This window comes from Dasypus novemcinctus, chromosome 8 (assembly GCF_030445035.2).
Source record: "Dasypus novemcinctus isolate mDasNov1 chromosome 8, mDasNov1.1.hap2, whole genome shotgun sequence".
Classification (NCBI taxonomy): Eukaryota; Metazoa; Chordata; class Mammalia; order Cingulata; family Dasypodidae; genus Dasypus; species Dasypus novemcinctus.
This window is the reverse complement of record NC_080680.1, coordinates 92,439,903-92,463,862: the sequence shown is the minus strand read 5'-3', so window position 1 is coordinate 92,463,862 and position 23,960 is coordinate 92,439,903. Positions and strand designations below refer to the sequence as shown.

The 23,960-nt window shown below is 36.7% G+C and overlaps 1 protein-coding gene across 1 annotated transcript in view; it reads right to left on the bottom strand.

Annotated features, from left to right (window-relative positions):
• The window catches only part of SCAI (suppressor of cancer cell invasion), a 191,179-nt gene that overhangs the window by 20,679 nt on the left and 146,540 nt on the right, over positions 1-23,960 (bottom strand). The window contains exons 13-17 of the mRNA XM_058302397.2: positions 22,569-22,668; positions 21,940-22,021; positions 7,160-7,232; positions 686-859; positions 389-489 (exon numbers count right to left, since the gene is read on the bottom strand). Coding sequence (XP_058158380.1) covers positions 389-489; positions 686-859; positions 7,160-7,232; positions 21,940-22,021; positions 22,569-22,668 — 530 coding nt within the window. The remainder of the gene's footprint in view (positions 1-388; positions 490-685; positions 860-7,159; positions 7,233-21,939; positions 22,022-22,568; positions 22,669-23,960) is intronic.

Sequence of the window (23,960 nt, the reverse complement as noted above, 5' to 3'; positions counted from 1 at the left end):
AACAACATGGCTCAATTTCAGAGACTTAACACTGAGTGAAAAAAAAGCAAGTTGGGTCCATGAAAATGTTGTGTAGGAATACAAATACATGGAGCAAAACTCAAAAGAAAAGCAAATGATAACCATAAAATTCAAGATGTTAGTTTCATTTGAGAGGGAGATAGGATCAGGACCCACAGAGATAATGAAATGTTTCAAACATAATGAAAATGTTCTACTTAAACTGGGTGGTAGATATTCAAGGTACCTTATGTTGTTAACTATTATAATTACATGAGTATGTAAATATTATTTTGGACCTATTCAAATTTTAATACAGGTAAAATATAATCCTATGAGTCTTAATTACTTAAAATAGTAAAATTCATCTTTAATAGTCTTTGCCTACCCGAAAAATCTTGTGCATCCTCATGGTGGCTGAACAAAAGATAAATCTTGTAAGAAGTAAGCGAAGAAATTCATCTCCAAAAAACTGGAGAAATGCCTGATCTGCAAAAAGGAGAAAAGTGACAGTAAAAGGCATCTTAAATGGAAAATGAGTTTCAAAGGCAAAAACATTTGGAAAATCTTCATAATTTTCCTTCCTGGGACAAATACCTTTAAAAATTAAAAAACTTAAAATAAATAACAATTTTAAACCAGTATAGTACATTCTGTTAAGTGTGCAGTTAGATTAGTAGGGTACCTATTGAACGTGAATGGGTCAGTAGCTGGGCAATATCACGGTTGATTTTTCGAAGATATTCTTGACACTTTTCCCATAGGCCTCTACGCATGCTTGACAATCCAGAGACAAATAGGAAGGCCATTAGAGGATTGTTCAAAAATAGAGTGAAGAGGCTACCTCGTTGAGACTGATCTGTAATAACAAACATGTTATATATAGACAACAGTTTTGCAAACATAAGATATATTTGAGGAACATTTTTATATATTGATAATCTATAAAATTGAAACTATATCATTAAACCATAATTAAACATAGCAGATTCTGCATGTAACTATTACAAAAACATAGTCCAGATATGTTACTTTTTTACTGTTAGAGCCAAGTATACTTGAGAAATGGAAAATGAACATATTCTTTAGTCTTTTCTTTCCCCCAAGTAACAAATTTTATTCAAATATAAATGCTGGATAATAAGACAATTTATGATGGAAGTCTATGATGTGTGCTAGAATTGCCTATATTTGCCATTCTCCTTTGTTACTTGATCTTTTGCTGTCTATTCCTTGAATACCAGCATTTTCTTTCCTTGGCCCTACACATTGTTGATCTTACCTGCTCCCATAATTTTGTTACCATCTATATGCCTACTGGGGATTAACTGATGTTCCCCAAACTCCAAATCCTGTGGGTGTGAATCCATATTTGAAGATGTTATTAGTTAAGGTATATCCAAACTGAAGGAGGGTGGGCTTTAATCTAATATGGCTGAGGTGCTTATAAGGAAAGGAATTTGGACATGGAAGAGAGAAACCACCTGGAGCAGCCAGAGGCTGGAAGTCAGTGGAACCCAGAGAAAGGAAAAGATGCCACCTTGTGCACTGTCGTGTGTCAGAAAAAAACAAGAATCGAGGATCACTAGCAGTAAGCCCCAGAATGCCACACCTTTCAAGAAGCAAGCATCGCCTTGCCTGATGTCTAATTCTGGACTTCTAGCCTCAACACCCGGGGTTATTAAATTCCTGTTATTAAGCCAACACAATATAAAGTATTGTTTTAGCAACTAGCAAACTAAAACAGTTTTTTGTATGAAGAGTGGGGTGCTGTTAAGACAAATACCAAAAAATGTAGACGCAGGTTTGAAATTTGGAAATGGGTGGAGGCTAGAAAAATTGTGAGGTACTTGATAGAAAAAGTCTATCTGAAGAGACTGACTGTAGAAACTCAGATGTTAAAAGGTACTTCAGTGAGGACTTAGAAGAAAATTATGAATGTGTTATTGGAAACTGGAAGAAAGGCAATCCTTGTTATAAAGTGGCAGAGAATTTGGCAAAATTCTGTTCTGATGTCAGATTGAAAGTGGAACTTGTAAGCGATGAAATTACTACCTGAGGAGATTTTTAAGCTAGGTGTGGAAGGTACAGCCTGGCTTCTCTTTGTAACTCACAGAAAATTGAGAGGAAAGGGATATGTGAACAATTAAATTCTTAAGCACAAAGGAACAAGGAACTGATGATTTTGAAAATTCTCAGCCTATCCAGAGAGTGTGTCCTGAGATTAGGCAAGAAACAGCTCTGTCAGGGATTTCCCTGAGCTTTTGGGAAGTGACTCCCCAGAGAATAGACTTCCACATGAGGGTTTAACTGAAAAACCCTTTGCTAAAGAAGATATGGATGAACATGGATCCAGTCAGCTATTTCAGTGTAAATCAGCATTGGAAATGGAGTTATCCAGGAAGGATCTTTGGAAAGGTCTGGTAGTTTGGACTTACTGGAATTGCATGGAAAGCTGACCAGGTTTTTGCAAAAACTGTATGAGCAGAATCACTGTCAGCCCAGACTGAAAGGGATAGAGAAAGGATGAATTGAAGAAAGAAGGCCTTAAAGGGTAGAACCATGAAAGCAAAGGTCTGGACCGAAAAGATCTCCTCAAGCCAAGAGAGTGGGCTTACCCGTGTGCGTAGAAAGGGTGGCCCACCCATGCTCTTGGAGGGGGCAGACCATGTGTCCTGGCACTTGAAGGCAGAGGGTCCTGTGTCCCATTTTTAGGGAGAGTACCACCAGCCCAATGCTCATAGATGGTGTGACCTGTGTCCTGGCATTTACGGATGAGCCTTGCTGCCATTTCCAATGCTCAGAGAGGGTGGGGACTTCACCCCAATGGTGAGTGTTATGGCTACTGGGGAAGCCCTCAGAAGGCTGCCATACTATAAGGCACAGAAGACAAAACATGGATCAACAGATGACTTTCAGACCTTGAAATCTAATGGCGTTTGCCCTGATGGGTTTCAGATTTGTTTGAGACCCATGAACCAAGTTTTCATTCAAATTTCTTGCTTATGGAATGGGAATGTTTATCCTATCCCTGCCCCACCATTGGATACTGGAAGCTGATAACTTATTTTCTAGGTTCACAAATAGTGAAGATATCTTGCTCCAGGACGGACCACACTCATACCCAATTTTGATGAAACTTTGTACTTAGCATTCTTCTAAAATGGTTTAAGGTTTTGGGATGTTGTGATGGAATGAATGTATTTTGCACGTAGGAAGAACATGTCTTTTGGGAATCCAGAGAGTGCACTATTGGGGAGGTTTCAATCTCTGATCCTTTGGATGTGTACCCATTTGAAAATAGGACCTTTGAAGTTGTTATTAGTTATGTGTGCCCAAACTGAATGAGGGATGACCCTTAATCCAATATAGCTAACATCATTATTAGCAAATGAAATGGACATAGAAGAGAAGCCATAGGGAACAGCCAGAAGTCAGAAGTCAAAACAATCTGGAAAAGAAAGGAGAAAATGCTCCCATGTGTACTGCTATATGATAGAAATGACAAGGAACCCCAAAGATTGCTGGCCAGCCAGAAGATACTGACCCCAGGAGGAAGCAAGCCTTCTATCCTCTGTAACGGTGACCCATTAAATTCTTGTTGTTGTTAAACCAACCTATTGTATGATATTTATTTTAGTAGTTAGAAAACTAGAACAATGCAAAATGATTCCAAATTTTTATCTGGATTCTAGATTTGAGCTCCTTAACTCTAGAACTGTGCTGTCCTGTGGTAGCTGCTGGATACTTAAACTGTGACTAGTTTAAACTGATAAGTACTGTTAAATGTAAAAGACACTGGATTTCAAAGACTTAGTACACAAAGATATAATATTAACACTAATTTCATCTGTTTCTTTTAACTTTTAATTTTAAATTACATTTGACTCACATTATATGTCTATTGGACAGCATGTTCTAGATTACAATATTCAATCAAGCTATCAAAAGAACCTCAAACTCTACATGTCAAAAATTGAAAACAAATGATTTTCCCTTTGTTCTCTGTAAATATACTTTTCATCAAATGTCCTTATTTGTCATTATTAGCACCTCAGTCAGATACCTGGAAGTACATCTCTGCTTCCTCCTCTCTCATACTCCTCACACCCAGTCCGTCACCAAGTCCTGTTGGCTCTAAGAAAGTAGAATCTTTTGAATCCAACTACTCAGATATTGTTCTAGAGCGGGCCACCATCATCTCCCTGTTTTGATTAATGCCCCTCTTCAATTCCTTCTCTACAAAATTAACTCAGTGCTCTTTCATGGCACTCTTCTGTTTAAAATCTTTTAATGGTACCAATTGTCCTTTACTTAAATCTCTTGATAAATCTTAATTTTTTAAAAAATAATAAAAACTCTACCTTTTAGCCAGAAGGAAGTAGTTTAATTTCTCTAAATGTGTCATTAATTTATCTCAGGGCTTTAGAACATGCAATTTCTCTGCTTGGACACCCTTACTCAACCATGCCCCCATCTCCATCGAATTCTACATATTCTTTAATCTACTTTAGACATCATTTCTTTCACTTCCTTTATCTCAACTGCTAACGTTAGATTTTACCTTTCTGTGCTCCATATGTTTCTTCCTATGAAACATTTACAGCACTTGTAGTAATTAGTTGCCTCTTAAGTTGCCTATATTTTCTAATAGACATTTGGCTCTGTAAGCATAATAACTACTAGTTTGCTCAGTGTATCATCTCCAGTGCCTAGTATAGTACCTAATAAATAAATCCTGAATAAATCTTTGTTTAATGAATGAAGTAACTCTTGGCTAAAGAGAGAATTGTAGACTTTAGATATCAGAGGAGTGCTGGAACCTATTGTGATATTATAATTATTTAGGTATCAGTAGCAAAAAGGAAGCTGAGGTAGCTCAGTGGTTTGAGCAAGGTCTCAGATTCAATCCCTGATACTGCCAAAAAAAAGGGAATGAAGTTGATAAATGTGACAATATAGATGACCTTGAAAACATCATGTTGAGTAAAATAAGCCAGAAACAAAAGGACAAATATATGATGTCACTTACATGATAAAAAATAGAATAACCAATCCATAGAGTCAGAAACTAGAATACAGGGCCAGGGCAAGGGTAGGGAATGGGAAGTTAATGCTTAATTGGTATAGAATTTCTGCTTGGAGTGATGGAAAAGTTTTGGTAATGGATGATGATGATGGTAGTACAATATTGTGAATGTAATTAAACACTGAAATATATATTTGAATGTGATTAAAAGGGGGAAATTTTAAGTTGTATATATGTTACCAGAATAAAAAAACAACAACAAAAAACAGATGTGTTCAACACAAACAATAAAAGCTAATGTAAACAACAGACAATAGTTAATGGTACAAATATAATAATATTCTTTCATCAGTTGTAACAAAGGTACCACACTAAGGTAAAGTGTTACTAATAGGGAAAACCATATGTGTATGTGTGGGGGAATATATGAAAAGTCTATATTTTCTCCATGATTTTTCTGTAAACCTACAACTTCTCTAATAAAGCAGAATAAGTATTTGTTGAATGAATGAGGTAACTCTTAGCTAAAGAGAAAACTGTAGGCTTTAGACACTAGAAGTGCAGGAACCTAATGTGATATTCCAATTACTTAAGTATCTGCCAGTTTGGTGCCCATATACCCAAACCCTTTTGCAGAGGTGAGTGGCAATACTGCCTGTGGATAAACTCTAATATTTCTTAGAAAAGAATTATGAATCTGATGATGTAAATGGCAACCCATTTAAGGCATTAGAGGTCTAATAAGCTTTATAGCATAAAAGGTAGGATACCGGACCAAAAAACTGTGTTACAACTAAGTATATTAATAATAATGATTATTAACAAATATTGAATACTGACTAGGTACTCAGCATTATTTTATGGGGTGGGTACTATTACTATAGTTACTTGATAGATGAAGAAACAGAGGCACAGAATGATTAAGTAATTTCCTAAGGTCACACAGCTAATAAGTAGCTATATCGGGATTCAAATTCAGTTTACCTCCAGTCTGTGCATTTATTCCCTCACAATAAAGTTTTTCAGACCAAATATAATTGGTATTAACCCATTACACCATGTAATTTTAATTAAAGCTGCATCTTGACCGGACAAATTAATCACAAAAAAGTACTCTCAAATAATCAGAAGGGGTTCCACTCCTCCAGAAATAATAAGAAACAGGACAATTAAGTCCTCAAAGCAGTAGAATTTTACCGTTGTTTGAAGGTAAGTTCTATCCCTTAGTAGTAGGATAATTTAAATTTTGGATACATGAACTTAATATTTCTATATGTTTTTCCCTGTTAAATAGCAGAACTTACCTTAAAACAACGGTGAAAGTATCCAGCTTCTCTCAGGCATTCAAATGCTGACCATCACTTCCTGTGTCAAACTATGTCATCAGACAGGACTTCTGGCTGGGAAGTAGCAGTAAAATGCCATCTCCCACAGAGAGACATCAGCACTATTCACAGTTAGGGAGATAGTGAAACAGTGACAAATACTGCTAAAAAAGTATTAAGGTTTGTTTAGTAGTTTACCTAGCTGAATGACCGGAAGTTAGAATTAGATTTTATGTGTTATTTATTTAGTAGAAATTCTTCTATCTGAGAAATGGCCAAAACACTGACCTGTTCCTCTGATAGACTTATAAGAGGTTCTTTCATTAAAAAAATATATAACAAGACAAAAATGTTAATAAAAAGAAACTCTTAAAGGTGTGCCAGTTAGGTTATCCTAACTTTAGGCAAAGGCTGAAGGTTTTCCAAACCAGAAATCCAAGAATCTTATATGATATCTTAAATATGTAGCCAAAGATATAAGAAATTATGCTATTTGAATGATCTCTTAGTTTTAGGACAAATATGCCAAACAAACACCTCTAATTTAGAAACTCTAAAATTATGAGTTCCCCAACAGTAAGGGACAAACTCACAATTTTCTCAGGGATGATTTATAGTTTCTTTTAGAATTATCTTAAGGCCTAATGGTAAAAAATTAAGGAAGTTTGGTCATTAGTAAGTCTTCTGATTTTATTTCAGATTGACACCTGACATATTAAACACCATATATTTGCAAGTGATCATTTTTGAAGAGAAAAACAAAAATCAGGACTATTTGGAATGTAGACAGTGTTTATTTGCATACCTTGTAAAGCTTTTGGATATGCTGTAGGAGAAAGTAAGCAAACAAGTGGCTGTCCAAATAAGTTTGTGAAATTCTGTAATATAAGAATTTAAAACATTCATTAAAGATTTGACCAAAGAAGTCACTCAGTAATTTTCCAAAGCACATAATTGAAGTATAGGTCTTTTTACTCATAAGCAGGTACAGAAACATCAATAACAGCAGAAGGGATTATCATCTTCATATATCTACCATGTTGCAGTAGGTTTTTAAAAAGATATTAAAAAAGGAAAGTTTACTAAATGAACTACTGACTTTTAAAAAATAAAGGCATTTATGTATGAACTTGCAGTGTTGTAGGCAGAGGTCACCTGGTTGTATACCCAAAGGATTCCCCAATAGGTCGATATATACTAATATTTACCATGGTGTATTTTCCAGGATCTAGATCTGGTTCTCACCCTCATAGACTCTAAAACCTCATTTACTAGTATGTGAAGATTATATTCTGCTTTTATTGTAGATCATGCTAATTCTTACATAGAAAGATGTATAAAGCCAGAATGCCAAGATATTAAATTACAATAAGAATTGTAATTTCCACACTGGGGAACCGAGTGTCTACAACTGCAAGGAGGAGAATCACATCCAGCAGCCATGTGGGATCTAAGAAACATCTCAATTTAGGGGTGGGGTGGACATCACCATCTCAGGGTCCACAGGATGGAGGAATAAAATATGGATTAGAGTAGACTTTTTGGTATTCTACTACAGAATTATTGTGCCTCTAGCAATGGAAAAAATTATATCATTGATGTGGAGACAGTGGCCACAGTAGTTACTGAAGGAAGGGAGAGAGAAGAAGAGATGTGATGTGGGGGCATTTTCAGGACTTGGAGTTGTCCTAAATGATATTGCAGGGACAGATGCTGGACATTATATATCCCGCCATTACCCACTGAATGGTCTTGGGGAGAGGGTAAACTACAATGTAAACTATAATCCATGCAGTGCAGCAGTGCTCCAAAATGTATTCACCAAATGCAATGAATGTGCCACAATGATGAAAAAGGTTAATGATGGAGGAGTGGGGGGCTGGAGTGTGGGGTATATAGGAACCTCTTATATTTTTTAATGTAACATTTTTTGTGATCTATGTATCTTTAAAAAAAAAAAAGACAAAACATTTTTTTAAAATTACAATGAGAATTAAAATGACACTCCAAGCCACCCAGTGTGAAAGAAAGTGCAGCCTGACCAAGAATGGTGCCGCACACATGGAGAGCTGACACAACAAGATGACACAACAAAAAGAAACACAGATTCCTGGTGCCACTGACAAGAATACAAGCGGACACAGAAGAATACACAGCGAATGGACATAGAGAGCAGACAACTGGGGGGGGGGCTGGGGGAAGGGGAGAGAAAGAAATTTTTTTAAAAAAGACTCTCCAACTAGAACATTCTATGCATGATTAAAGATATTGTTTCTCCAAAGGGAGATCTACATAGGAAATAAAATTAAAATCAAACTGTTTGGTAAAGCAACAAGAAAGATAACTGTAAAAGTAAACATAACAAGAAATGAGAAAACAAAAAATGAAGTTGAAATGCTTGTGAACAATAAAAATGTAGACTTGAACAAAAGAATATATACACATCTTAAAGAGGAACCCATTCTAAAGACATTATTACCCTAATTTATTAAAATTTAACCCAAACTTAATAAAAATAGTGATCAGTTTTTTTCCTGCAACTGAAGAAGGTAATTTTAAAGTACACGTGGAGGGAAAAGGTTGTGGCTCAACTGATAGAGCGTCTGTCTACCATATGGAGGGCCCAGGGTTCTATACCCAGAGCCTCCTGACCCATGTGGTGAGATGGCCCATGTGCAGTGCTGCCATGCCATGCAGGGGTGTCCCTTGTGTAGGGGAGCCCCACGTATAAGGGGTGCACCCTGTAAGAAGAGCCGCTTCATGTGAAAAAAGCGCAGCCTGCCCAAGAGTGGTACTGCACACATGGAGAGCTGATGTAGCAAGATGACGCAACAAAAAAGTGAGTTTCTTGGTGCCACATGACAAGAATGCAAGCAGACACAGAAGAACACACAGCGAATGCACACAGAGAGCAGACAGCAGGGGCGGGGGAGGGAGGGGAGAGAAAATAAAATAAATAAATAAATAAAATAAAATAAAGTACATGTGGAGAAAGCAGATTAGCCAGGAAAACTCTGAAAAAGATGACCATAGAGCGGGAATATAAAAATACAAAAACATGTCAAAGTCTCAATACTTAAAAATATGTGGCACTGGCACAAAAGTAAGCAGAAGATCAATGGGACAAATGAAACATTCATAATCAGACCCCAAAACATACAGGACATCAGAATATATGATAAAGATGACAGTTCAAATTGGTGGGAAAAACTAGAGGGTCATCTAGAAAAAAATGAAGTTGGCTCCATACTTTAAAACGTTCCAAATATTTCGAAGATATAAATGTAAAATATTAAATAATAAAATCCCTGAAAGAAAACACAAGAGAATAGAATTATTTTTTTAAACTAGAAGTCCTATATGATTAAATAATATTAATAAATTTTTAAAAATTTATTTTTCATTGTCCTTTTTTAAAAAGAGAACTAGATCACACAAAACATTATGTTAAAAAACAGAAGAGGTGGGAAGTAGCTGTGGCTCAATCAGTTGGGCTTCTGTCTACCATATGGGAGGCCCTGGGTTCGCCTCCCGGGGCCTCCTTGTGAAGGCAGGTGTGCCAGCATGCTGGGGAGCGCGACCTGGCCTGCAGGCGCCATGGAGAGCTGACTCAGCAAGGCGATGCAACAAAGAAAGGTAGACAACTAAAAAAAAAACCACAGAAGAGCATGCAGTGCAGAGAGCAAACAGCAAGCAAGCCGCAAGGGTGGGGACGGGAAATAAAAATAAATAAATAAATACAGACACAGAAGAACGCACAGTGAATGGACACAGAGAGCAGACAGCATGCAAAAAGCCACAAAATGGGGAGGGGGGATAAAAACAACAACAAAAAACAAAACATAAGAGGTTCCTATATACCCCACTCCCCACTCTCCTAAATAAATTTAAATCAAAAGTTAGTGTATGGTTATAAAATAAATCAAAAGCAACACGATAAACTGGGGGAAATATTTATAACTTATATTGCAGACCAAGTATTAATCTCCTCAATATAGAAAGAGCCTCTCCAAATCCATAATTAAAGGCCAATGACCCAACAGAAAAATGGATGGAAGAGAACAGAAATTTCACAGAAAAGGGAATACAACTGGCTCAAATACATGAAAAGATGCTCATCTTACAATTAATAAGAGAAAATCAAAGCTACAATAAGATACCATTTTTTTTAAACCTACCAGTTTAGTAAAATTTCCAAAAGTTTGAGAATATACAGCATGGTAAAAAAGGGGGAACAGACACTCATTGTAGGAGTATAAATTGAAACATACTTTTAAGAGAACAATACGGCAGTACCTATAAAAATTCAAATGCATATTCCATTAACACAACAATTCCATAACCAGAAAATTACCCTACAGATATTTTCTCAAACCTGTGAAATAACATGAATTCAAAGTTATTCCTTGCAGCACTTTTATAGTAATAGTGAAGGATTGGAAACAATGACCAGCAGTAAGGGATTGGTAGATTAAATTACTGCAAACTGAGACAGTGGTATACTATGCAGCTATTTTTTAAAAACAGAATGAAAAAGTTCTTTATGGATATGAAAAACTCTCCAATATTTTTTTAAAAGATTTACTACATTTATTTATCCCCCCTCTGTTTGCAGTAGCTGTCTGCTCTCTGTGTCCATTTGTTGTGTGCTCTGTGCCTGCTCATCTTCTCTTTAGGGGGCACTGGGAACCGAAACTGGGACCTCCCATGTGGAAGAGAGGTGCTCAATCACCTGAGCCACCTCAGCTCCCTGGTTTGTTGTCTCTCTCATTGTCTTTCCTCTTTGTATCTCTTTTATTGCATCATCTTGTTGCATTAGCTTGCTGCGCCTGTCTGCTGCACCAGCTCGCCTTCTCCAGCTCGCCTTCTCCAGCAGGCACTGGGAATTGAACCCAGGACCTCCCAGGTAGTAGGCAGAAGCCCAATCACTTGAGTCACATCTGCTTACATCTTCAAAATTTCTCATTAAGGGAAAAAAAGAGTAAGATACAAAATAGTGTGTATAGCCAGCTACTGCAAATAGCAAAGAAAACTAAAGACTATACTTTTGTATTGACTTATATATGTACTAAAAAAAATTTTTTAGAAGGATAAACAAGAAACAAAGAACAGAAATTACCTAGAGGGAGAGATGGGAACTGAGTGAATTGGGGGTTGTGTGGGAAGAGATTTAACAATATACCTTCTTGAAATTTTTTACTTTTTTAAAAAAAATTTATTGAAATATATCACTCATACATAAACATACATAAACAATAAGTGTATAATAGTTGTGAACTTACATATGTAACATCGAACAAACATATATAACATCTGACCCTACCACCAATAACCTGCATTGTTTTTAAACTTTTTAAACTAATTATTAAAGAGCATTGTCAAAATATTACTACTAAACAAAGTGGTTTTCCCCTAACTAATCCGATTGTTATTATCTTTATATCATTTATATATGAACATACATAAACAATTAAGTATATAGTAAAAGTTGTGAACTTACAAAGCAAACATGCATAACATCATACAGGGGTCCCATACTCAATCCTCCACCTTGCATTGTCATGAGATGTTTGTTACAAATTATGAAAGAATATTTCAAAATCTTACTACTAATTATTGTCCTTATCTTATATTTGGTGTGTTTTTCCCCCAACCGACCTTACTATTGTTTTTTTAAATATATTTTTTATTACAGAAGTTGTAAACTTATAAAAACAATCATGTGCATGTGCAGAATTCTCAAATAATACCCCTCCATCAACACACCACAATGTGGTGTGTCATGTGTACAGATAGAATATCATCTGATTATTACCAAGTCCTAATGTAATTTGGTTCTCATTTTCCATACTGCTTCATTATCTACATAGTCCATCTTTCACATAGATGCAAGAATATTATATCATTACTGCTAACCACAGTCCGTAGGTCACTCCAGTTGTATTTTTCCTATGCTTCTCCACATTCCCATCACCCTGCAGTAGTGATATACGTTTGTTCTAGTTAACAAAGGACACTCTTGCATCTGTACCATCAACCACAATTCTCACCCACCTCTTGGTTTACTGTGCTATCCAGTTCCTAGATTATTCTCAAGCATTCTGTCAATTGGCATTTACATAACTAGACTACCATTTTCAGTCACATCCCATTGATAAACTAGCTGTTGCTCACTGTGTGTTGCCATCCATTCTACACATTTCCACAATTTTACAGTAAAGCTAATTAAAACTTCCACATACATTAAACATCCGTAGTTCACTCAGTCCTTCTCTTATCCCCTTTAAGAATCCACCCCTACTACCAGGTCCTGAAGATATCCTCCAATAATTTCTTCTAGAAGTTTTATCATTCTTGCTTTTTAGTTTTTTTTATCCATTTTGAGTTAATTTTTGGAAAAGGTATGAGACAGGGGTCCTCTTTCCTTCTTAGCTATGGATGTTCCTTTTCCAGCACCATTTGTTGAATGGATAGTTCTGCCTGAGATGGGTGAGTTTGACAGGCTAGTCAAAAATCACTTCACCATACCTGTGAGGGTCTGCTTCTGAACCATAAATTTGGTTCCATTGGTCTCTACTGTATCTGTCTTTAGGCCAGTACCATGTTTTTACCACTATAGGTAGGTATTATGACTTAAAGTCTGGAGATAAAAGTTCACTTTTCCTTTTTATGATGTTTCTGGCTATTCCGGACTCCTTACCCTTCCAAATAAATTTAATGATCGTGTTTTCAATTTTTTCTTTAATGCTGGTGTTATTTTTATCAGGATTGCATTAAATCTGTATATCAATTTGAGTAGAATTGACATCTTAATGATATTTAGTTTTCCAAACCATGAGCATGGAATGTTCTTCCAGTTATTTAGGGGGTTAGGGTTTTTTGATATGTTTTAACATTGAGTTGCAGTTTTCTGAATATGAGTGCTTTACATCATTAATTAAGCTTATTCCTGAGTTTTATCTGTCATATTTTCACCACTCTTTTGGCACTTTTAGTTACTTTTACTGATATAATCTTCATTTCTAGACTCTCTTCCAGGCCTCTCTCTTCTGTCTTTTCTTTTGAGGATCTAGCACACACTTTAGTATTTCCTGAAATTCTGGTCTCTTGCTTAGAATTTCTCTCAGTTTCTGTTTTTCTGTGAATATTCTAATTTTGCCCTCATTTTTGAAAGTCTGTCTTGCTGGATGTAAGATTCTTGGCTAGAAGTTTTTCTTTTGTACTATCTTAAATATATCAGACCACTGTCTTCTTGCCTCCATGGTTTCTGGTGAGAAATCAGCACTTAATCTTATTGGATATCCCTTATATGTTATGCATTGCTTTTCTCTTGCTGCTCTCACAATTCTCTCTTTGTCTCTGGCCTTTGACATTCTGATAAGTATGTGTCTTGGAGTTGGTCTATTTGGATTTTTTCAGATGGGAGTACGTTGTGCTTCTTGGACAGGGATATCTATGTCCTTCAATAGGGTAGGGAAATTTTCTACCATTATTTCTTTAAATATTCCTTATGCCCCTTTTCCCTTCTCTTCTCCTTCTGGGACACCCATGACATGTATGTTTGCATGTCTTTTGCTGTCATTTAGTTCCCTGAGACCTTGTTCAATTTTTTTCATTCTTTTCTTCATCTCTTCTTTTGCATGTTCACTTTCAGAGGCCATTTCTTCAAGCTCACCAATCCTTTCTTCTGCCTCCTCAAATCTATTATATGATTCCAATTTTTAAAAATTTTATTGATTGCACCTTTCATTCCTATAAGATTTGCTATTTTTTTGTGTATGCTTTCAAATTCTTCTTTGTGCTCATCCAATGTCTTCTTAATATCCTTAATCTCTTTAGCCATCTCACTGAATTTATTAAGGAGATTTGTTTGAACATCTATAATTAGTTGTCTCAACTCCTTTATGTCATCTGGAGGCTTATCTTGTTCCTTTAATTGGGCCATAGCTTCCTGTTTCTTGGTGTGGATTGTAATTTTTTGTTGGTGTCTTCGTATCTCGCTTACTAGAGTATTTTTTCTCGGTGTAGTTTTCCTGTTTAGTTTAGGGCTTCCTCTCGTTTCTCTCTTGCTGGTTGTGCAGTAGGAGCCAAGCATGTAGTTGGTGCTGTAAGCTGCGGAGGCTCAAGCTGCCCTCATTGTACCAGGGACCAATGAAGATTCTTCCAACATTCTCCTTTGCCAGGGGTAGGGACAGAGTCATAGCTATGTGGAATAATCAACATGCAGGCCTAGACTCTAGTTGCCCAGAGAGACTGATGAAACTTCACATCCCTTTCTCCCCTGCCTGGGGAGGGGATGAAGCTGCAGGTATGGGTAGCAATCTATGCAGTGCGGGTCCAAGATGACCACAGTTGCCCTGGTAGACTTCTGATTTTCAGTCTATGGCAGCCAAAGTTACCTGCAGTTACCTATATAGGCTGGTGCAGGGCTCCTCAGCCTCCTCCCCATCAGAGGCAGGGCTGCAGGTTGATCTGCATGAAAGAAACTGGTTCTTGCCAACACTAACAGTTTTAGTCAGTCAGGATTCCCCTCAGGCTGGGGGTGGAGTCAAAATGGTGGCTACTGGCTTCTTTCTGACTTGGGCTGGTTCACACCCCCCTGTTCCCAGGGTTATCTTTTAGCCAGCCAAGTCTACAAATCAGTAGCCAAAATCGGCAGACAACTGTCTCCTCCTCCCGTTTTTGGGAAATTGAGCCTTCAATTCCCATCACAGAACAGCTCCTGGGACAGCTCATGCCGCCAGAGTAGGATAACCACTGGCCTCCACTTGGCCAGTAATTTCCAAGAGGCTAGTGCAGGTCCCCAGAGCTTCCTCCCTGCTGGAGGTGGCACTGGGGCCTAGGCTAGATGGGCAATATGATCTGGATGGGAACAAGCTAGTCTCCACCAGCACTGGGATTTTCAGTCCACCCCGCTTCCCCTTGTGCCAGGTGCAGAGTTAAGATGGCAGCTCCTGAGCTCTTTCTGACTTGGACAGTCTCAAGCTTCAGCTGTTCTCAGGATTATACTGTAGCCCACTGAATTTCCACATCAATAGCTGAAATTGGTGCCCAACTGTCTCTTCCTCCCCCATTTTGGGGAACTGGAGCTTTTGATTCCAGCCACGGAACAGCTCCTGGGACGGCTTCTGCCTGCAGTGGAGGATGGGCACCAGCCTCCGTGGCATGTAGCCTCTACTTATAAGTCTTCTCCTGCAGATGATGGGCAGTCTCCTGGAGCCCCCAAACAGGTGCTTCAGCTAGCTCCAGAGAGCTCTGGGTGTTTGTTAACTGCCCTGTAGCAGGAGCTGCCTCTAGGAGCTCCTTACTCTGCTGCCATCTTGCTGGTGATTTTTTTTTTTTTTTCACTTTTTTCAACTTTGTGAATATAATACCAATACAAAAAATAAACAGTTAAAATAAATTAGACAGTTCTTATAAACAAATCCAAGGGAATAAGTTGAATTATATTAAGGAGTAATCCTTGGATAAGACAGCTTAAGGAATTCCTCCACACTGCAGAGAGAGCCTTATGAATCCTCAGGAAAAGAGGCATAAAATAAGCAGCCTCTAGACCTCCTTTGCCTAAGTTTTGAAGGCCTTCTTGGGAGAAGGGGACAGAAGTCAGAGTTTAAGACTCACCCAAAATGGAAGGCTAATTGGAAACTCACCCCACATTAAGTAGGAATCCCAAAGGGCTATACCCTCAGTGTAATAATGAACCAAAAATAAACCTGATGCCTCCCTTCTCCCTACTAACATGTCCCAGGGGACCACAAGTGACATTTTCTTGGTGCTGAGCAGACCAGAGGGCAAAAAATCAGCCCCTGAATGTTGTGATTAGAGGCCAGCTCTCCTGCATGTTTTTAGCCCAAATTCCTATTACCAAGGTGATCTCAATACTGGCCCCAAACTGGTAGTGCGTCCAGCTATCTGGCAGACGCCTATGCAGATCCACTCTGGATAAAGGAAACTTCATCCTAGTTTTCAATGAATTTCCCACAAATAATTTTGAAGACAATGAGAAGAACTTAGTAAAAAATAATCATGTACACAAGAAATAAAACAGCAGAGTCTTTAAACACCAAAAGCAGATTTTAGATATAAAAATTATCAGATACAAATAAGTATACTTATTAAGTTTACATAAATGACAAACTTGAAAGCAGAAATAGGAAACTATAAAAAGTGGCATGGAGGGAAGTGGTTGTGGCTCAACTGTTAGAGCGTCTACCTAACATATGGAGGGTCCAGGGTTCAATATCCAGGGTCTCCTGAACCTTGTGGTGGGCTGGCCCATGCACGGTGCTGCCTGCATGCAAGGAGTGCCATGTCACTCAGGGGTGTCTCCCCGTGTAGGGGTGTCCCATGTGCAAGAACTGTGTCTTGCAAGGAGAGCCATCCCATGTGAAAAAAGCGCAGCCCACCCAGGAGCGGTGCTGCACACATGGAGAGCTAACGCAGCAAGATGACACAACAAAAAAAGCGACACAGTTTCCTGGTGCCACATGACAAGGATGCAGGCAGACACAGAACACACAGTGAATGGACACAGAGAGCAGACACTGGGGGGGGGGGAAGGGGAGAGAAATAAATAAAATAAACCTTAAAAAAAAAAGTGGCATGGAATAGTTGAAAAACATCAAATACAATTTCCAGAAATGAAAATCCCACAACCAATAGAAAAATAGATTGGTTAAATAGCAAATTGGAAATAGTTGAAGAGAGAATTAATTAAAAAGATTATAGGAATTTATCTAAATCTCAGCCAGAGAAACAAAAAGATGAAAAATATAGAAAAAGGTAAAAGATGTAGAAGACAGTGACAAAATCTATTATATTGGGACCAGCCAATATCTGAAGAGATAATGATTGAGATTTTCCAGAAGTAATGAAATATTCCAATAAATCAAAATTTATTCAATAAATCCCAAACAGGAAAAATAAAAGGAAATCAAATATAAACATATCAAAGGATAACTGCAGAACACTAAAAACAAAGTGAAGGTTTTCCAAAGCAGCAAGAAAGAAAAGTAATGAGAGGCTGACTGGCAGAAAAGCTCTTGCATAACTTAATCTTGTTATGAAAGTGAATGTTTGAATATTCTGTAGCAATCTGCAAACACCAGTCAAATACTTCAGAATGATGCTGTGTAGATAAACACGCCTATTTTGACAAAATGAAAGTCATTATCACTGGCAGAGATCCAGTTCTGACATAAATGGTTGAAAGGATTTCTTCTTCCAAAGAAAAGAAAGCAGAACCAACTAAACAAAGGGTTTCTCAAAATGACTAAGGGCATTTCTTCCACCCTCACCCCCATTACCTGTATAACACTTTAGCTTCCCTAGTTTACCTCTAATGGAAATTTGAGAGCTAAAATATGGACCATGTTCATTACATAGGCTTTGGTATTTTAATCACTCTCCTTTGAAACGAGGCTCAGACTAGCCCACAAAACTCTTTAAATGTGGAAAGAACATGGGCGGAGGAATGAGAAAGATATGTTAATACCAATTAAGCAAGTTACTGAAACCTCCATAGGCAGTTTCCTCATCTGTAAATTAAGGATAATAGTACCTACTTTTGTTTATTCATTCAATACATATTTATTAAGAATCTTTTTCGAGAGACATAAAACTATATGTATACATGTACATATATAAATATAAATATATGGATATACACACAAATCCAGAAAAACAAAGCATAATGCTGGTAGATGAATCTTTACATTATAGGCAGGAGAATGGTTGAGTTTTCTCTAGCAAATATGACCCAGACAAAATAATGAGCTAAAAAAAACATCTTTCATTGCCTCTGGGAAGAGGCAAATAGGGGTAGGGCAAGGCAAGACTACTGCTTTTAGTAACAAACCTCATGGAATATTTTGATTAGTTCTCTTCCTGACAGCACACTGGAATGCACTTAAAAAAATATTGATGCCTGAAACCCACCTCTGCTCAAGTGAATCAGAATTGCTGGGGGTGGGGCCTGGATACTAATAGTTTTTAAAAGTGCCCAAATTTCTGATACAAAGAAAAAGTTGAGAATTACAGCATTAAACTAGATGCACAAGCTACTTTCATGGAAATTTTAAAAAGTGATATTTAAATGAAAAAAAAATGAAACATTTATGTTTAAATGAAATATACGTTTATGAAACACTCATATATATGAAAAATATAGCAAAATAGTTACTCAAGAAATAATGGGTGTGTCCCCAGGTCTTCACCTTTTTCAAAAGAAATTTGCAAAACGGTATTTAAGACTCCTTTGCACATGCTTTATGGGAAAAGTAAACATTGAATACTTTTATTTTATTATTTTTTATTTCTCTCCCCTTCTCCGCCCCCCCCTCCCGCCCCGCCGTTGTCTGCTTTCTGTATCCATTTGCTGTGTATGTGTCCGCTTGTATTCTTATCAGTGGCACCTGGAATCTGTGTCTCGTTTTTGTTGCGTCATCTTGTTGTGTCAGCTCTCCATTTGTGCAGCGCCATTCCTGGGCAGGCGGCACTTTTTTTGCGCTGGGCAGCTCTCTTTACAGGGGGGCACTCCTCATGCGGGGGAGCTCCCCTATGTGGGGGACACCCCTGCATGGCATGGCACTCCTTGTGTGCATCAGCACTGTGCATGGGCCAGCTCATCACATGGGTCAGGATGTCCTGGGTTTGAACCTTGGACCTCCCATGTGGTAGGCAGACGCCCTTTCCGTTGGGCCAAATCCGCTTCCCTGAATACTTTTATATGTTACCACAGAGAAATACATAGTCGATACAGATGCATTAAGTGACTTTTTTTTTTCCTTTCTCTGAATTTTTACATCTATATTCCTGAGTGGACTAGGCCTATAATTTTTCTTTCTTGTATGCTCCTAATATGCTTTTGATAGCCACAAATTCTTTACCTTTTTTTTAATTAGAGAAATTGTAGGTTTACTGAAAAAAACATACAGAAAATACAAAGTTTCCATACTATTAATACCATGCATTAGTGTGGTACATTTGTTACAAATGATGAAAGAATATTATTATAGGATACTAATTTTTAAAAAGGCCACACTCGTGTATGCCACGGTCTAATTTTGCCTATTGCATATGGGCTCTCAGTATCATTTCTGAAAACCAGTATGTTGTAGGCAATTTCATTCTATAGGGGAATTACACTGCATGTCCCAACAAAGCAAGCAAGCAAACAAACAAGCAAACAAACAAAAAACCCTTCTTATTATTCCACAGCTTCCCTGGATATTAGATGCATATTTGAATAAATACTTTTCCAACTACACACAATGATTTTTAAAAAATCAGCATCCAATAGTCATTTTATATCAGAACAACACTCTGGAAACAGCAGGCACATACAGTAAATGATATTCTTGAGATTATATAGTGTAATATCTAACAATGTCCAATTAATTGAGAAAAACTAATCACTTTCTAGTATTAAGAAAATACACAGCTCCCCAAATCCTCAAGATTGATAAGATGGGAATGCAACTATGGACTAAAGTAGACTTATTATTATTCTAGTAATGGAAAAATTTGTTACACTGATATAAAAACAGTGGTCATCAGAGGTTCTGAGGGAGAGAAGAGGGAAGGATAGGTATAACATGGGGCATTTGGGGACACTGAATTTGTTGTACATGATATTGCAATGATGGATACAAGCCATTATACATTTTGTCAAAACCTATAAAATTATGCAGTGCAAAGTGTAAACCGTAATGTAAACTATAGTCCATGGTTAGGAGCAATGCTTCAATATATGTTCATCAATTGTAACAAATGTACCACACTAATGAAAGATGTTGTTAATGGGGGAAAGTGTGGGAGGGGAGGGGTGGGGTATATAAGAATCCCCTATATTTTGGATGTAACATTTATGTAATCTAAAGCTTCTTTGAAAATAAAGAAAATATGCAGCTAACTTTATGAGAAATCAACAGTTATAATATTAAACTTAAAAATTAAACAAAATAGGTACCAGGAAATATACTGAAAAACCTAGTATGGGATAGGTGCTCTTGGAATTCAGAGGACAATCTTTATAAAATGATACTAAACATGAAAACAAGGTGTAAGACATATATTTGGAGTCAGCTATCTTGGCTCCAAGACATCTCCATTGCTCTCCTAAAATAAATCTACTAATGCTTTCTTCTCCATCTGATTGCAAATATGGACACATATACCAGAAATAGTTTTAAGTGGCAGTTCTGCTTACTCAATATATTTCTGAAGATACTGTTCACTAAGGAAATATTCCAATGAGAAAGAAAGGACTCCAAAGATTCTGCTTGCATTTTCTATAATATACTATAGTTTGGATTCTAATTTCCAAGTTTAAAGTGTTTCACTACTGACATTCTTTATAGAACCACTGGAAACCACTGTTTTAACAGAAAAAAATAATTAGATCCATGTCATTTATTTTACCATTCAGGGCCATCTTTAACCTCCTATTATTCCAAATTAAAGATAATAGAGAGACTGAGAGTTGATTATTAAGGGGTAAAGATTTTTTATTTTTTTGTTTATTATAATTATTATTACTGGAATAATGAAAATGCTCTAGTAATGACTGATGTGATGAATGCACAATTATGTGATTATACCAAATACCACTGACTGTACACTTTGGATGGATTGTATGCGTTATTAATATGTATCAATAAAATTGATTTAAAAAAAGAAAAATAATGAAAAAACCAAGAATTAATTAAGTGCATCTAAAACCATATATTAATATTCAAAGACTATAACTAGAAACTTTCACTTAAACTAAAGGGGCTCAGTATATAGAGGGTGAAAAAGTTTGAAAAATAGAAAATAAAATTCATCCATATGTCACTCTCTCTATGAAGGAAAATTTTTTTTTAAGATCTATTTATTTCTCTCCCCTTCCCCCCCCCCCCGCCCAGTTGTCTGTTCTCTGTGTCTATTTGCTGCGTGTTCTTCTTTGTCCTCTTCTGTTGTTGTCAGCGGCATGGGAATCTGTGTTTCTTTTTGTTGCGTCATCTTGCCGCGTCAGCTCTTCGTGTGTGCAGCACCATTCCTGCGCAGGCTGCACTTTCTTTCACTTGGGGCGGCTCTCCTTACAGGGAGCACTCCTTGCATGTGGGGCTCCCCTACGCTGGGGACACCCCTTCATGGCACGGCACTCCTTGCGTGAGCATCAGCACTGAGCGTCGGCCAGCTCCGCACAGGTAAAGGAGGCCCGGGGTTTGAACCGCGGACCTCCCATGTGGTAGACGGACGCCCTAACCACTGGGCCAAGTCCGCCACCCGAAGGAAATTATTCTGGGTTATATAGCAAATATAAACCTCTCACCAGAGATCTTAGAAATCTTGATTTTTTTTTTCCCTGCAGGAGAATTTATTATTTTCCACTGAGGTTCCATTCATGTGGGTTTTTTCTTGTTTCTAATCACAGCATCAAATCCTGACTAGCAAGCACAACCTCAAAAGGAAAGAAAGCCTAAATACAAACTATGTAAAATGAAATAAAATAAAGCAAAACAAAAAAGGCATACGTTAAGAGTGGGTACACTCAGTTTGGTGCCACAATGTCTAACATGCAATAGCATTCTTGAAACCCACCTTATATGCAACACTATTCGATGAATCCACAATGATAAACAGGGGCTTCCTTGTGAAAGGATAGAGATCTCCAGGATGAAGGCTGGGAAAACAACAACAACAATGAAAAATTGTGTAATTATATCATCCCAGTGTCAGAAATCTTAATCTTAAGTTTGGTCTTGTCACATCTTTTTATTATAGTACTGAGAGAAAACAATGATTAAACAAAGGACAAATACAGTCTGTATTTACTGGGATAGCCATACAGTGGTTTAAAAAAAAAAAAGTTAAAAGATATTTATATTAACATGTATTATGTCCTGGCATATTATTCATTTACGTGTATATTTACTGTCTCCTTCAACAATAATGCAATTTGGTTCACTAATATTTCACTAATGATTGAATAGTGCCTCATATATAACAGATACTCAATAAAATATTTGTTCAATAAATAAGCATAAGCTCCAAATTCTAATTTCCTAGGATAGCCACAGACTGAAATATTGATGGAATCCAAATAAATGTTATGAGTAGTAGTCTAGAGGGAAACTTCCTAGTACTAGGAAAAAAAAATCTCCATTTCATTTAAAATTTTAAAAGAGAGAATTATAATTTTTATAGTAGGGGAGACAATGAATACATACCAGTGCATTTCCTTGTGGGACTGATTTCGTTTGTGGATGGCATCTCCGTTTATAATATCCCGGTTGCTATTAGTAAGTACACCTCCAAAATCATAAGGGCCTATAAAAACAAAGGGAAGAATCCCAGACTTCAACTGGAGAGTAACATTGATCTATTGTTCAAAACAGAGAGGTATTGTGTGAATCTCTTGCTGGCAAATACAGATAGAAAACATTTGAATTATTTTACAATTTAATGTTTTAATTTAATGCAGACTATAATGAGAAAAAACTAAGAAACTACTGTATCCCATTATACTGGGTAATAAAAGAGATGGAGAATAAGGGATATCAAAATGATCTTTATATTTCAAGCAAAATAAAAACCTCAGATATAACAAATTATTTAAGTAAGAACATTATAGAATGAAATCTAACTCAATAATCTCATAAATACTATTTTAAGCGAGACATAATATTTAGGGCAAAATTTGAATGGAATCTGAAAATTCTCATTGATAAAAATTTTATTTTTAATAAAGGTACGGTGAAATTTTAGTTTGTGCAAAATCCAATATTACCACTATTATATCAGTCACTTGAGTTCCAGTTTTGAAGTCAACCTTTTCCTAATGGTCATAACTTTACTAAACTCATATCTAAATGGAATAACAACTGTGGGATATTTAGAATAATCTCTCCTAAGGGATCTTTCAGTTAGTACAAACTGTACTCTGAAAAAAGTAAAACAAGAAGTCAATATGTTAAGCTAGGGCCCAATAAACCTGATTTAATGATATATGTTAGAAATCGTGGAAATAATTGTTTATAACTAACATTACCAACTTAATTACCATCACTCTTTATTATAAGCATTATATTTAATTCTGAACAAAACCACAACAATGAAAAGACTAGAGATTTTGTGTTTTTTTGGTCTTCATTTTAACATTTTAAGATCTGTAGGTCATGCAAGGAAGATGACAGGGACATGCACTTATAAAGGAATGCAGATTTCAACAAACAGATGAGGAGGAAAATGTTAAGGATGTTAAGAAAAAATTTTTTCCCAGACAAAAATTTAATTGTCTTATTTTCATCCAAGTTACTCATATAATCTGACCTATTTCTGGACTCATATTCTGGGCAGTTTTAAGATTTTATTCTGAAACAGCATCACAATATTCTACAGTTTGAATCCATGAAAACAATATAAAGGAAAGAGAGGACAGAACTAATAAAATCAAGACACAGACTTGAGATTTCAGTCACACAAGTGCACTGATTTCTACAAAGACTTTCAGCCACAATTTAGCCACTGACCAGATTTCGTAATGCACTAAAGGCTCAGAAAAATTCAATGATGTTAAGTAGATAATTAGGTTTGGTTATTATACTATCTTTTTACAATAT